The 16,259-nt window shown below is 41.8% G+C and overlaps 1 protein-coding gene across 5 annotated transcripts in view; it reads left to right on the top strand.

Annotated features, from left to right (window-relative positions):
• ENOX1 (ecto-NOX disulfide-thiol exchanger 1) overlaps positions 1-16,259 on the top strand; it is a 543,507-nt gene that overhangs the window by 379,548 nt on the left and 147,700 nt on the right. For all 5 annotated transcript variants that reach the window (XM_030565681.1, XM_030565709.1, XM_030565691.1 and 2 more), the window contains 3 exons: positions 1,854-2,027; positions 4,188-4,394; positions 12,279-12,512. In XM_030565681.1, the coding sequence (XP_030421541.1) occupies positions 1,854-2,027; positions 4,188-4,394; positions 12,279-12,512 (615 nt within the window). The remainder of the gene's footprint in view (positions 1-1,853; positions 2,028-4,187; positions 4,395-12,278; positions 12,513-16,259) is intronic.

The raw sequence follows: 16,259 nt of genomic DNA on the forward strand, positions 1-16,259 counted from the left end.
CTTTCACCTCTGAGTTTATCTCACAGCACTCCCGAAACATGAATGTTTAATATGGCAGCCACTGCCTCCCATGAAATAAATGGCAGCTGTGGAGTTTCAAAGCATAATCTGGAAGCAATGTACATGCCTTTATATTAAAAAAAAAAAGGGGGGGGGATCACACCCAGAGCAAAACCTTTTTCATAAGCCCACTTATTAGAAAAAAGTAATGTAATATCATGAGCTTTCATTAATACTAGTCTTCAGTAAGCCTAGAGCAAATTCTTGCTTGCTTTGTGCTTACTATAAAATAGAATGGCTTGAAAGCAGAACATAGTCAGTGTTGGCACAATCGGGAGTGTGCAGCGGAACTAGAGAGTATTTCTACTGGCATAACAGTTCTCAGCCAGAGCATTTTGACTTTCGGTTTTTTTGTTATGTGAATTTGGTAAAAGAGGATTACTGGTATTTCAGCAAATAATAACACAGAGATCATATTTAGCACTTGCAGTGTGCTTTACACCTACAAAGTGCCAAACACGCTTGAGTTAATCTTTGCAGGTAAGGAAGTATTATTATACTTGTTTTACAAATGCAGAGACTGAACTGCAGAGCAGTTAGTACACTTGCCCAGGACCACACAGCATATCAGTGCCGGACCGAGGATTACAACTGAGGATTTCCAGGTTCTTGGGTCTGTGCGTGGACCAGTCATAATGCTGCCTCATAACAAGGTGTAGTTCAAATTTGCCAGTTTGTACCCTCAAAAAAAGACAGTTTCTCTCTTTGTTCAAAGCACACTCCCAAGCTGCTGAACTAACTCCTGACTTTGCATGCATCGTTAAATACTTCGCAATTGCTATCCAGAAAGCTCTGCAGAAAACCTGTGGACAACCCAAGTAACTCACTTTTCTTTTAAATAATTGATGACATCAAAGAGCAGCAGTGTTGTGCCAACAAAGAGATCGCTCTCTCAAAATGTTTTATTTATTGTGCCTCAAGAAACCAAAAAACATGTTTCTAACAAATGGGAATTTAAAAAATTGACCATGTTCATCTAAAACATCTGCTTATTCTAATTCAGAATGCCATGGGTCTGGTGCTATAAAATCCTACTAAATTTCAGATTTAAACAATATGTATGTAATGTTTGGCAAAGAGATTTGGGGAAAGGTGTATGAAAACCAAGTATGCATTTCATATGAATTTACTTAAGGGGACTATACGTATGTATTTAATAATAGGTGTGTTTAAGAGAATTTACTAAACCAGCTAAATATCAGCTTGAGAATAAGTTAATTCTCTGCCTCAAACAAGACCTTATTAGGTGCAGTAGCAACTTTAGTTTCCAAGAAAAAAACACTTGGAATTTTTGTCAGGCCAGACTTATATAAAACACACTTAGAAGTGGAGCTTTTTCCATGGTGTTCATAAATCAAGGTCACTTGTGTGAGAAGACTAAAGTTTTGTTAAAACTGGCAATTAGATATAGAGGGCATATCAGTGTTAAATGATATTCTTCCCACATTCTGGGTCAGAAGGCAATGTAAACAGCACAGAGGCATTATAAAACAGAAAATTGCATTCCAGATAATAACAGAGCTTCATGGTGCATGGTTTTACACGTTAATGTGCCGTGTTGCACTCAGTCATATTAATATTTTAAATTATATAACATTTCCTCCTTTATGCATAGTTTTAATTTGTTTTCAGTGGGCTGGCTGGCTGAAATGCAGCCTTTTTTTTTCTTTTTCCTTATTTTATCCAGTGATACCTAGAGAAAAAGCCTAGAGCAAAACCGTCTGTGCAGGAAAATGGAATCAAGAAGTAGTTTCAAGATTTATAAGCCAAGGTTTTATGTGATGTATTTACAGATTCAATCTGTGTACCAGGCTTTGATCCAAGCCTCAGCATGATGACTGGAATAACTCCAATTAACCCGATGATACCAGGCATGGGGTTAGTACCGCCGCCGCCACCAACAGATGTGCCTGTAGTCAAAGAAATAATTCACTGCAAAAGCTGTACACTCTTCCCTCCAAACCCAAGTAAGTGGATCTGATGAAAGAATGCTTGGCAATCTTGTTTTCTTAATATTTTGCATAAAATGTTTCTAGGTGCCAACAATATTTGAGCACATTTTCTTTATAAATACAAAAGGAACCACAGTGGCATGTATTGAAGAAATAGAATTGATTTAATAAAGTTAATAATTTTTTGATATGCGCTGGTAACTAAAATGTTTCCAACCAAATTGTATGTAAGTTTTGCGTGTATGCAGGGTAGTAGAATATTAGAACATGTTAATTCATCTTTACAAATACAAGGGCAAACATAGGAATACGTTTTGTAAGAAAAGAAAGTGAATGAATCTAACAAAGCTGAAACAGACTAGAAGTCTCACTTAGTTTTAATAAGCCATTCCCCTCTGTGTTTCTTTTTCATTTCTATGTCACTCATTCAAATCCAGCACAAGTCAGTAGCGAAGGAATATTGTCACTGTTCAATGGTTATTCACTGGCCCTTATGAACTGTGTGTGGTGCTCTTAGTCTAGTTCCCAGGATCAGGTGTCCACATCACAAAAACAGCACACAGATGGGGCACCTTTGAGATTGACAGTCTCAGAAGAGAGACTTCAGTGAGAATGAGCATAAAGACTCACCTATTGCCTCACCCCCTACTGGGGTTCCCTCTGAGTTATGGGGAAGGTGGGTTGGTAAGGAGATACTGGGAAGCTTACATAATGGTCACCCACTCTGTACCTCTTTTGGGGTAGACTGTGCGAAGTGCCCACCGGCTGTAGTAAGTGGTGATGAGCTGAGCTGCCCACAGAGAGCACTTGGGAACTCCCCAGGGTACAGGAGGATTGCCATGGCATACAGCATAGTTGCCCCAGGCTGGTGGCCAAATCTGGGGCTTGACATATAGAGAGGGCAAATCTACAGCTCCATCTCCCTGCCCTTTTACAACACCATATTTGCCCTGGGAAGCAGTCCCTATGCTCCCTTGAGTGCAGGGACTGTAATCTTCCTGGCCCTTGCATGGGCTATGCAAATGAAAGACGGATTCTTCTCACTGAGCAAGGCAGAATCTTGTGACTAAATCAGAGGACTTCAGTTCCTAGGGTCATCAGCTGGTGCCTTTCACCAGCACTATGGTTAAAAAAGAAAGCAAAGCAAACAGAATTTTGCTCTGTGTTTGTACTGTGCCTGGCCCATTGTTTAAGCAAACAGACTGGGTTTCAAAAACATTTAAAAGACTAACCTCACTCACCGTATTTAAGTGCCAACTAACTAATTCATATTAATCAATGTTGGCTTCTAACTGGGTTTTTTCCCCAGAAAAGTGCTCTAGTAATCTGCATATAAACAAGGTGAAACGTTATGACAATGTACACTCTATCTTTTATACAGCCTCCAAAAATTTAAGTTTGCTCATTTAAATGTAAATGATGATTTTTTTTTAAAGTCGCCTCATCCTGTGGTGTTTCACAGCCAACTGAGTATTCTTTGTGCTGTTAGGTTATCCTTCCCTTGCTCTAGCCTCTGTTTTATTATCTGGCAACAAGACAAAGTAGATAACGGGCAGAGGGTTTTCATCATGTTGTCATTGCATCGTGTTTCCCACTCTGTTTTGCTGTTTGCTATGCTTCTGTATTACAAAAGAGAAATTAAATTATACAAAGACTGGATAACATCTTCTAACCTGAGTGCCTGAAGTTAGGCTCCCGTGTCCATATGCAGGCACCTAAACAAACGTGGCCTGATTTTCATCACCCATCGATTTGAGTTGGTGCTGTGTACAAAATTAGAGATGAGCCAATGTGGCTGAGTTCAGACCAAGCTCAGATTTACACTACAGCATAGGGTTTGTGTCTGAGGTCGTGTCAGCACTAAGCTTCCTCTCAGCCAAAGTACCACAGACTTTTCTTGTGGGATTTCAATTGAATCCAAATAGGAAAATAGACCCCTTTGGGTTCTGGATCTGACCTGGACAGCAAATGATAATGGCAGGGATTTGACTGTGAAACTATCAGTCAAAACAGGGATCCAGTTTTGGCCAATCCCTAAAATATTTCATTGTCTCTCCCAAATAAATTGCTATTCAGAATAATTTTTAGTGCATAAAATTGATTACAGGGCTGATTGAGATGACTAGATAAAAATATAAAGCCTTGTGTTCCAGTGTGATTTTTGTTTTTACTTAGATCTTCCACCACCTTCCACAAGAGAGAGACCTCCTGGGTGTAAGACTGTGTTTGTTGGAGGTTTACCAGAAAATGCTACTGAGGAAATTATTCAGGAAGTCTTTGAGCAGTGTGGAGATATTACAGCTATTCGGAAAAGCAAGAAGAATTTTTGTCACATTCGTTTTGCAGAGGAGTTCATGGTTGATAAAGCCATTTACCTTTCTGGTACTTTACATTCTTTAATAGATTTTCTGTGCTTCTCATTTGTATTTTATGATGCTAATGTGTGCTTGTTTTCTTAGCCTTTATCTCAGTGAGTGTTGCTTGAGCTCAGCAGCTTTGGCTAGGAGTGGTAATGGTGCAACTCCATATTTTCCTGCGCTCACCAAGACTAGTGTGTGATTCAGTGAATTTTACCTATCCCGGAGCAATTTCCCACAATCCCTGACAATTATTTTCAGTTTTATGCAGGTTTATATGGTTTTTACTCTTACGTTGGGGTGGCGGGGTGGGAATGGAGGGCCCTGGACCAGGATTGCTGCAGTATTTCAGTGCCGGTTTCTATGACAAGCACTGGCAGTTTCACTGGCATATTTTTATGCATTCTGCAGTGTGGCCTGAAAGGATTCTACCTTCTTAAGCACATTATAGGTCTGATTCTGATACCCATACACATACAGAGTAACACCTTTCTCCACAAAAAGTCCCATTGACTTTGATGGGAATATCTGTTCGATAAAGTACTACTCCTCTTGAGAAAATCTGACCTAGTATAGTGTTGGGGATGTTCCTTAAGATCTCCATCAACTACCATTTTTTAAAACAAAAATCAAGTTTCATGCCTTTAAACTTGGGTGAATGTTAAATTGTGACTTGGAAAAACCTCACTTACAAAGAGGCAGCCACTCTTTCATTAAAAAAAAATAATTATTTTTTCAATTTCCTGTCTTTGGAGCTCAGAGATGTGAAATTATTTTTTAAAGAAATTTTAAAAGCCTTTTTTTAAGTTTCTTCAAATTGTCCTCTCTTCCTTCCCTCCTTCCTTTTTTTACCCCATTTCTTCACTCCTATCCCCATCTCTTTTTCCCATCCCACTCCAGTTTCAGCTCTCTTCCTTCCCATCTCTCATTATTATTGTTGTGTTTATTTATTATTTCTACATCCCTAGAGTTTGTGTAGCACTTTACAGACAAATTAAACAAAGCTCAGGTCCCAGCTCAGAGCAACTTATCTACAGAGGTATTAATCACCTGCAATTCATAGTATAAGTCGTGGTTGCTTTGTGTTTCTTAGGAGGAGGTCCTAAATTGGACATAAGCCCCCCAAAATGAACAAAACAGTGCAAAGAGTAAGGGAGTGAAAGAGAAGATCATAGAGAAACAGAAACTCTTATGCTAGATCAGAATCAAAGTCCAGTATCCTGTCTCTGGCAGTGACTGACACCAGATCCTTCAGAGAAATCCTAAGGAGGCAGATATGAGATAACTTGACCCCCAAAAAAGTGTCCTTCTGACCCCTAATAGTCAGAGATTGTCTTAAATGCCAAAACATCAGATCTGCTGATTATTATATATGCAATGTATTGCTTCCTATTTTGCCAATTTCTTTTTGATAATGTACTATAGTTAGGGGACAGTCAGGAAAGAGAGCAGCGGTGGAGGTTAAACTCCCTTTCTGCTCCCCTTTCCCCTCATTCTGTGTGTTCCAACCTCTCATGACTTTCTCCTTCCTGACTCTCCCCTTCAGTCTTCATTCCATCCTTCCCCTTCCCTCTTTCTTCACTCTTCCTTTTCACTGCTGTTTGCACAACTCTCCTCTTTACTCTCCCACCTCTGCTTTCTTCTGTTTTCCTTTCCTCCTTATCTCCATATTTTTCTCTCTCCTTATCTTCCTCTTTCTTCCTTCCTTTTGTTCCTCTGACAGAGGCTTTTTCGTAGTGTTTCCAGCCACACTAAAGAAGGGACAGTGGGTTGGGAGTGAGGGATAGAGAAAAAGAAACCGGTGAGCATTGCTGCCATAATCAGCTAACTTGTGCTGTCAGCCCTGATTTCCATGGAATTCTGCAGTAAACTCAGGGCCTTGACTGTTTTCCAGCACTGCAGAGAAGACGGATCATGCACTAGAGGCAGGTTTTAATTGTACTGAATGACTGTGTTTTTCTAACTGATCTTTATAGTGTTTTGAAACATAATGCATATAGAAATGGTAGAAGAAAAACATACAGTTAAAGCAATTTCCCAAGCCTATAATGTACAAAAGAGACCTACAAATAGAAGGTATAATTTATTATAACTTCACTATACTTGTTATATGAGGGAAAACCATGCCTTTGATAATTATGAGTTAGTCTGTCTAATTGGTTTTATCTGTCTATCCAATTTAATCTAATCTATCTAGGTATTTATCCCATGCTTAGTTCCATAGTAATGCAATTATAAAATCCATTAAGCAGTCTAATCGCTAGTTCTTTCCCTTCTAACTCCAAATGGATGTTTGGGGGGGTTGGGAGGAGGCATTATGTTGGGTTTTGATTGCAGGACTGCTAAACTGGACATGCGAACATTCTGCTCTGAAGGTTGTGCAGTTCGCTGCCATTCTGATCTGTTATGGAAGTGAATTCCAAATAGCCATGACCAGCTGATGAGAAAGTTCTGCTTCCTGCCCTCATATGTTTCACCCTCATGACTGCGATGGTTCCATAGCTCGTGAAACTCTAAGCAATCATGGACACAAAGAGCGGGACAATATCTTAGGTTGCCAGTGCCCGGCCCTGTGGAGAACTTTGAAGATTATGGGCAAAACCTTGAATATGATTTATATCTGCTAATGGGTCCCAGTTTCTACCCAGTGCTGAGTATCCAGGCAATGTATAATGTCATTTTTAAACTCCCACTCAATGCTCATGCCCCTAGGCCCTCTCTTTTGGATGTCCAAGTCCAGGTGTTTCTCTCCCTGTCTTCAGGGCATTCACTGGCCAGCTCCCTGCTCAGTAACACCCAATTACAAAAGGTAAGTCTTGGTGCATATACTAGATGTGTAACATGGAAAGACTGTTCTTTATTTTTACTGCATAATAATTGATTTTTCCTGGTGCTGCTCTTTTAAAGTTAGGCTTCTGGTGAGTGACCAAAATCCCTTCCTCTGTCTGTGTGTGAGAAACGGAGACTTAAAATGACATATCCTGCATGCAGTTAATGCTAGCTGCTGTTCCAGGCACCTAGGTGGGAAGAGGTTGTGTGAGTGAAATTCATTGCTCTTCCAGGAGGAGGTCTGAAAAGGGTGTGGGGGGTGCTATTATCTGTGCAAATACCTTTGAACACTGTTAAGAGCATAAAATAATGGAAGATAGCAGGTGTTCAGACTTCTCTATAACTCACCGCTGCCATGCGGACTGACTTTCAGGGGGCTCTGTAAACAAAGCAGAGTCTGACAGACACATACACACACACCACCCAGTGTATGGTCATGCCAGCCACACACCTATCTGAGTTTATGTCAATCCAGGTAGTACTGTCCCAATAGTCCATTTAAGGACTGCTGAAGTGCCTAGATTGACTGTGCCTAAGGAGGGCTGCTGTGACATTTTGAAACAGTGGGATTAGTTTTGACATTATGACGTGGATGCTCACAAAAACTCTTTGACTGGTTGGCCAGTGGCAGCCAGAGCGGCTAAACAGTCAATCTGATTTTCAGTCATTCATGGGTGCACTCAAAACTGGCTGCCCTAAAGAGGTCTTTTGAAAATCCTCTTGTGAAGGACACCAAATCTAGGAGTGAAATGCAGATATTCTTGGCTCCCTGTGCTGTGCTCAAACTGGACCTTCCTCTCTATGCCTTTCTCTCTATCTGCTCCCAAAAGACAGGGCTGCTCTGATAAAATTCAGCTTCCCAATCACACACTCCAGGTTTTCGTTGGATTATATCAGCCCTCCCACTTCGCTCCTTTGTCATTGTGAGTGGGCAGAGTTTGGACATATGTAAGAACCTTACTCTCTGAAAGGCTCCAAGAGCAAGACTCTTACACATTTCAATACCTTATCTGCTCATAACAACAGAGGAGACAAGCAGAGCAGAGGGAGAGCATTCACAGGGTCACATAGAGTGAAAAACACAGCTGGGAAATCTAATTTTAGGCTCATGACCCTGGGTACTTGGGCTGTGTTCCTCAAACACGACTAATAAAGTTCTTCGGTTTTTCAAAATTAGTTAGTTGAGAAATACATGCTGGGAGTCAATGATTTGTCTGACATTTGTCATGGTTACAGAGCTAGCTGCACTACAGACCTCTTCTTATGCCTCTCTGAGTGCACCCCCCCCCCCGGTAGGAGGCCTCATACCTCTACCTCCCTGGAGTGAAATCATACCATTCTCCCACTCGCAGACCAGGTCCTTGGTTACAGCAGCCAAGGAGTCCTTACCCCCAACCGGTCTGAGTGGGTTCAAGTACCTGTGGTTCTTCCTTTTGATATCTTGTGGCCAATGGAGAATACAGTGACACTAAATGGCTTTCTTAAACTAAAGTATTGTTTAATCTTAACTGTGGGAAAATGGCAAAGTATAGGAGAAGAGTTTAAAACAGTAACAAGCTGTACACATGTATATCTTTCCTAAAGGCTTAGGCAGGCCTGTCTTACCGTAGTCTCCTAATCTCTGGGCTCGAGGTGTCAGTTTGTTCTCCAACAGTCTCTCTCTGCCCTGTTCTTGTGGGCTGTTCTTTGTTCCAGTTTTCCTGTGGTTGCAAGCTGGAACCCCTCTCCCCTTTGCCAAGCTAGACTGTTGAGCTCAACTGGGTGTTAGAGGTAAAACGTCAAAGCAAATATCACCTTCATGGTCTCTTAAGTATCTGAAGCCATTGTCCCCTTTTCTGCATATGCGCAGTCAACCTCTAATCCTTTTTAATCTATGCAATAACCCCCTTAACAACAATAGATAGAACATATGATAGCCCTAAGTTAGAAATTTACTCAGCGTGTCACAGCATTCACAGCTCTCCGATCAAAGCCCAGCTTTGCCCTTCCCCTTACAAAGCCCAAAGGCTGCCTTGGAACCTGTGGTATCTAGGAGGGACAGGATCAAACCTGCTCAAGGCACAGGCAGGGAGTGGCTGCTGTTCAAGTTTATGGGAAGAAAAACAGCTTCTGCATTTTCATGTACCATACACAGGAATCCCCAATCATTGGGTCTTCATAAATGCATCAATATAGATTAATAGAGTGACTTACCTTAGGGACAGCCTAACCAAAGCCAGCGTGGAGCTCAGCTACCCAGCATACAAAGGATCCAGAGGCTCCTATTGGGCTGTTCCCCTCGTACTCTCATGAGCAGAGCTATTACAAGGGTGGGCATAGTGGGATTTGTGCAATCCTTCTGCAAAGTGGCTAATTCTACCTATTTTTCAGTGTCTCCTGTGATTGTGTGCACTGTTTACAGCTTTCTGCACTTGCTAAAATTTCCCCTGAAGCACTGGTTAAGAACTAGGAGGATTATGTTAAGATTTTCTTTCAGTCAGTAATGTATAACTTGAGAAAGGATTGTGATGATTCTCGGGGTATCCAGGGCTTTGAGTCATCTCGTTACCTCCTACCATTAGCCAGAGGGAGTCTTACCTGTGGTGACTGGGTGTTAGCTACCTGCTTTTCAGCCTCTCAAGTATTCCCCTCTGGGCTGTACCACACCTGAGAAGTGCTGCCCAGTTCCTAAGTCCCCTTGTGATACCCAGCCCCTGCCACTGGCTGCTCAAAGAAATCCCAGATCCTCTGCCCCCACAGGAGGAGTGTGGCCCAGTTTACCAGTTTTACCCTAAATCATAAGCGATGACTCTGTGAGCGGCTCTGTGGGAGGTGCTGACTCTTCCCCCACCTCCTTCCCTGAGTGCACCACATCCCCGCTCCTCCCCTCCCTCCCAGCACTTCCCACCCAGCTGCCACCAAACAGCTGTTTGGCTGCTCCGGGAGGGAGGGGGAGGAGCAGGAACATGGCACGCTCAGAGGAGGAGGTGGGGAAGAGGCGGGGCTGGGGCAGGGATTTGGGGAAGGAATCAGAATAGGGGCAGGGAGGGGGAGGAGTTGGGGCAAGGATTTTCAGGAAAGGGTTGGAAAGGGATGGGGAAGAGGCAGGGCCTCATGGAATGGATGGAGTTAGGATGGGGCAGAGGCAAGTCGGTGCCTATACCCTAAATCACCACAATCCTGTAGAATGCACAGCGCTTGTGAGCACTTATAATAAAAAAAAAGGTTTATTTAAGAAAGAATACAGGTTCCACTAGAAACAAGAGAGAGTGATGGAAACAATACAAAACAAAATCATAAAATGTGAATCAAATCTACCCTTCTTAATAGTTACCTTCCTATCTAACACGATATATTTTCTCCCCGAAGTTCAGTCTGTTGCAGAGCTTCACAGGAACCATGATCTAATCTTTCACGAAACAGCCCTGCTCAACAAGCCCTGCACACTCTCCATGTTCGGATGGGATATACCAAAATAGTCTTTTGTCTTTATTCACAGATAGGGTGATATTCTGTGTGTTGCAATGTTCCTTTTTACCTTCAAGTTGTCTTTGATGGTTTTCCATTGAATTTTCTGAGATTGGGCAAGGGTAGACACTTGAACAGTACATTACATAATTGGCCAGCCAGGGAGAGGTGACAACTCCCCAGACACCTTGAATGGGCCATTACCAGGACATAAGATCCCCTGGTGACTCACTTTCACTCCAAGTCCGTAAGGGCAAAATTTTTAGTAGAGTCATATTATTCCATAAATATTACCCATTCACACATCTCTCACAAAGATCACAAGTATTGATAACTTACAAGCTTTCAATAACAAGGAGTCCAGTGGCACCTTAGAGACTAACAGATTTATTTGGGCATAAGCTTTCATGGGTAAAAAACCTCACTTCTTCAGGTTTTTTACCCACAAAAGCTTATGCCCAAATAAATCTGTTAGTCTCTAAGGTGCCACCGGTCTCCTTGTTGTTTTTGTGGATATAGATTAACACAGCTGCCCACTGATACTTGACACCATGCAGAGCTTTCAATAGAGACCTCCTGTGCAACCCTTCATATGTAGATACCGTGAAAGTGATGTGCTAGGGGTAGTGAGTTTGTCAGGGCTGAGACAGGAGCTGCTTTATAAAGAGCAGTGAACACTTTGCCCATTGTCACCAATAGGCATCTGTACAGTATCCCAAGGATTCTTAGCAAAATAGGACCTATCCTAATAGTTCAGCTTATGTTGTTGTGCAGTATTGTCCCATCAGATTACCTTTCTTTGTTTAGCACCCAGAGGATCCTATGAAAATCAGGGCCCCATTGTGCATGGCCACTATATTAAAGAGCTTACAATCTGTTAGTTTTAGCAGGTGCAGCATTGACCCATCTATGAATACATAAGACGTTACCAAAGGGACATAACAAGCACCTTTTACACATTGTCTAAAACAAGTTTGCTTCTTCTGATAAACCAGTGTACTCTATTACAATTATTTTCAGACAAAATATTGAGTATAAATGCATTTCTTCTTAGAGTGAATTTGATCACTAGTTATATCTGCTCCCATGCTGTTAGCATATTGTGTTTGTGACTACGAAAGGTCAAAACCTGAGGTCCAGCTTCAATGCAGAGTGTGATGCATTATCCCTGGGGCTGGCAATTTCTATAACACAATTTGCTCATTTATCTCTGGCAGGGATTTTCAAGGATTTCAATCTTTTGTCCAAATCTTCTGAACCAGAACTATATGCCTGATCCAAACATTCCCAGGGTTACGTGGGCTTCAAAATCCAAACCCAGTGTAGCCGCGCAGTTTTGCAAATGACCCCTGTGCTTATAAAGGTTTGGAACCTCAAACTGGAATACCCCAAAGTTTGAGGGTGTTCTAAACCTGGATCCAGATGTTGCTGGTGGTGATGTATGCTTTAGCAATACAGAAGGCTGGACGTGTAGGTGGATGTATATGTAAATAACAATTAAAAGTTTGATATGAGATGGTAGTTAGGAGATCAAGGTGGCTAGGTAAAAGCAAATGAACTTTTGATTTTTCCCCCCACTGCCTAAAAAGTATAAATAAATAAAAACTTCAACAGTTCTGCTTGTTGCTTTCAGGTTACCGCATGAGATTAGGATCTAGCACAGACAAAAAGGATTCAGGTCGCCTTCATGTTGATTTCGCTCAGGCAAGAGATGACTTTTATGAATGGGAATGCAAACAAAGAATGCTGGCCAGAGAAGAACGTCACAGGCGTAAAATGGAAGAAGACAGACTACGACCTCCCTCTCCTCCGGCAATAATGCATTATTCTGAACACGAAGCTACTTTGCTGGCTGAAAAATTGAAAGGTAATGGACATTTTTTCCCACTGTATTATATTCTAAGAGCAGAAGCCACCCAGATGTAAGAACATTGATAAAGAAATCCCATCATAATAGTGCTGCTGATTTCTCTCTAATATGCTCTTTTATTTGCCCTCTTCCTTCATCCCTTTGCTGCTGGTGTTGCCACCATTATAATATGTACATACCTTTCAGTATGTCCCCCTCTGGCATTTTTATTTTAACAATTTAATTTAAACATTCAAAAGTCTTTTGAATGGTTTTTTTTCTGCTTTTTTACATCAAGGTATACAGTACATGAGCAGGGAATCCATGAGCAGCATATGAGATCCACCTTGGATAAGGGGAGTCTTTCATGTGACATAATTATCTATCTTGGAGAAGGCACTCTTAATGCCACAATTTCTTACATACATTGTTCACATGTAGGGACCAATTCTACAGCTCTTTCTCATGTTGAGTCGTACTGGGCTTACGCTGAACTCAACTACTGAACTACTTACGTGAGTATACTGTTCTGTGCAAGTTCTTAGACTGCTCTCATCATGGAGTGCCTTTCAGTAGTTAATTAAGTGCTGTGACTCATATCTGTCACAGGTAGATCATTTTTACATCCTCTCCCCTGTAACAATCAGTTTCACACATACAGAATGGGAAGAGACTGTCTAGGAAGGAGTATGGCAGAAAGAGATCTAGGGGTCATAGTAGACCACAAGCTTAATATGAGTCAACAGTGTGATACTGTTGCAAAAAAAGCAAACGTGATGATTCTGGGATGCATTAACAGGTGTGTTGTAAACAAGACACGAGAAGTCATTCTTCCGCTTTACTCTGCGCTGGTTAGGCCTCAGCTGGAGTATTGTGTCCAGTTCTGGGCACCGCATTTCAAGAAAGATGTGGAGAAATTGGAGAGGGTCCAGAGAAGAGCAACAAGAATGATTAAAGGTCTTGAGAACATGACCTATGAAGGAAGGCTGAAGGAATTGGGTTTGTTTAGTTTGGAAAAGAGAAGACTGAGAGGGGACATGATAGCAGTTTTCAGGTATCTAAAAGGGTATCATCAGGAGGAGGGAGAAAACTTGTTCATCTTAGCCTCTCAGGATAGAACAAGAAGCAATGGGCTTAAACTGCAGCAAGGGAGATTTAGGTTGGACATTAGGAAAAAGTTCCTAACTGTCAGGGTAATTAAACACTGGAACAGATTTCCTAGGGAAGTTGTGGAATCTCCATCTCTGGAGATATTTAAGAGTAGGTTAGATAAATGTCTATTAGGGATGGTCTAGACAGTATTTGGTCCTGCCATGAGGGCAGGGGACTGGACTCGATGACCTCTCGAGGTCCCTTCCAGTCCTAGAGTCTATGAATCTATGAGTCTATGAGTCCCCAGGGGAAGAATAGTGTGTGCTGTGTAGTTGTTTGATTTTTATTTTTGTAGGGTTTTTTGTTTGTGTATATAGATATATATATATATACATGTGCTGAGTAAGTACTAGTCAAGGTCAGACTTGAAGATTTGGACCCATAATAATTCGTTAACATGTGAATCATCGTAAAGATATAAACATTTTAAAGCAAATGGCTCCTCTCATCTCTCGGTTTCTTTTCCATTAGGCTTCTAGCAACTGGGCTTGGCATCTTTTCCCCAGAGCAGAGGCCATAAATGTTACCTCTGCAGCGTGCCAGCTCACAAGAAAATATGATTCTTGCCACTGTTTTCTTCCATTGTAACAATTCAGATTAGACTTGGAATATCTTGCTGTCAACACACTGGCATACTGTGCTAACTATGAAACACACATTTGGACAGCAGGATAAGAATAGCACACAGTGTGCTCCTACATCTTTGGTGAGTACTGCAGCGATGCACCCTACTGTCTCTGGAAGCATAGTGCTAGCCACACAGATCTGTATCACAGGTGGATCATAGATACAAATCTAATTCATGTTTGGAATTAAATGCAGACAACTAGGAAATCACAATGATAGGTGGCATGGTTAAAAATCACACACACAAAACAAAGTCAGGCAGTGTAAATGGTAAGGTTCCAACAGTATAAGCATGACAACCTGTGGGCTGGCTAGCGTGTGGCCTGCACAAGTGTGCATGTCCATGTCCCTGCAGGAGCTCTCCTCTGCTGAACAAGTAGTGAACTGCACCACCTGGGTCAGCTGAAGTAAACACACAGAGTTGGGTTTCATCATTATACTGAAGATACTGATGTCCATGCTCGCTCACTAATCCTTCCCAAGGATTCATAGACACCGTACACAAGAGGGCAGAGGAATAGAATGCTGTGGTACCCCACATCAAAGAGAGACCCTGGGACAAATAATACTTTGGCTAGTATGACCCTGTGGCTTCTTAAAAACAGAGGAATGGAGCAACACAAGAGAAATATCATCTATCCCTGCTAGAGGTCATAGACGCATCACCAGAGCCTCACAATCTGTGTATGGTATTGAAAGCAGCTGGCAGAACTAAAATCAGCCTGGATGCTTGATCTTCGTCCAGATCCAAGAGCTGAGCTAGACCAACATATCTACTGCAATTTTCATACGGTATCCAGGCTGGAATCAAGGTTAACTGGGACCAAAGAAATCATAGGGTCGGGGTGTTACCAGATTTGCTTTGCCACAATAGTCTTAACAATTTTTCCCCAAAAAGGGAAGTTTAAAATGAATCTGTTGTTAGGGAAGATTGTCCTCCGTGAAAAATGGACTGTTGAGCAGAGATCTCACAATTGCTTTCGTAAGGACAGCTGTTACCATGGCCTCCCAAAGCATGTCACTGACACCATCAACAATGAACCCGGTGCTTCTACACTAACCTTCATCACACAAGGTTTACAACTGCTGCAGTAGCTCCAGAGCCTCACTGAACAATACTGGCTAAAATTCAAGCAAAGAAATTTAACATCTCCCCACACCCAAAAAAGCCCACCCTCAGATACTGCTCTGCAACCACAGAGGCAGACAGTTTGGTCTGGATCCAAACATTTTTCTGTCATCAAAGTACCCATGGAAATTCCTGACAACAAAGAAAATCTGACTTGATAACTGAGTGAAGACAAACCGGATTCACCAGGCCATTCACACACAGCCCAGGCTAGTTTTGCTGCTTACCTATTTGTGGATTCTATAATGGAGGTTGCAAAAATCTTTCCTTGTCTTATGCACAACCCCAGCATAAGACATCAACAAATCATTGTACTCTGCCAGACTTGGCATAAAAATTCTGTCTCCGTTATTCCAAACATCTTCCCACTTGTTTCATGTGTTGCAGTTTTTCTGGTGTACCATTGACTACTGAGGAAAAAGTCTGGTAAGAGGGTATTAGAGCTACTGTGTGATTGGCTGAAGACAAAAGTTCATTGTAAAATCCTATCAGGCAAGGTGATAGAGTGAGCTGTTTGGCTAAATAGTATTCTGCCTCTGTGCCATCTTGAAGTATATTAGTTCCATTAGCCTCTGCACTTGGACGGTTAAAACAGATCAGAAGGGGCAACGGTCAATCTATGACAAGGGTGCCACTTCCACATACACATACACCCCAGTCTCGAAGCCCTGCTTGAACACAAGGTCCAGAAGTTGGCCAGATGCAAGAAATCAACCAGGATACTCCCCTGGTAAAGTGGATCTTAGTGGGGTAGGCCTTCATCCAGCAGTGGACTGAAAATGGCTGATTAAAGAAAAACAAAGAGAATTCCCCTATGACATCTTGACCTAACCCAAAAGAATTATCTGCATAGACAT

The sequence above is a fragment of the Gopherus evgoodei genome, chromosome 1 (genome assembly GCF_007399415.2).
Source record: "Gopherus evgoodei ecotype Sinaloan lineage chromosome 1, rGopEvg1_v1.p, whole genome shotgun sequence".
Classification (NCBI taxonomy): Eukaryota; Metazoa; Chordata; order Testudines; family Testudinidae; genus Gopherus; species Gopherus evgoodei.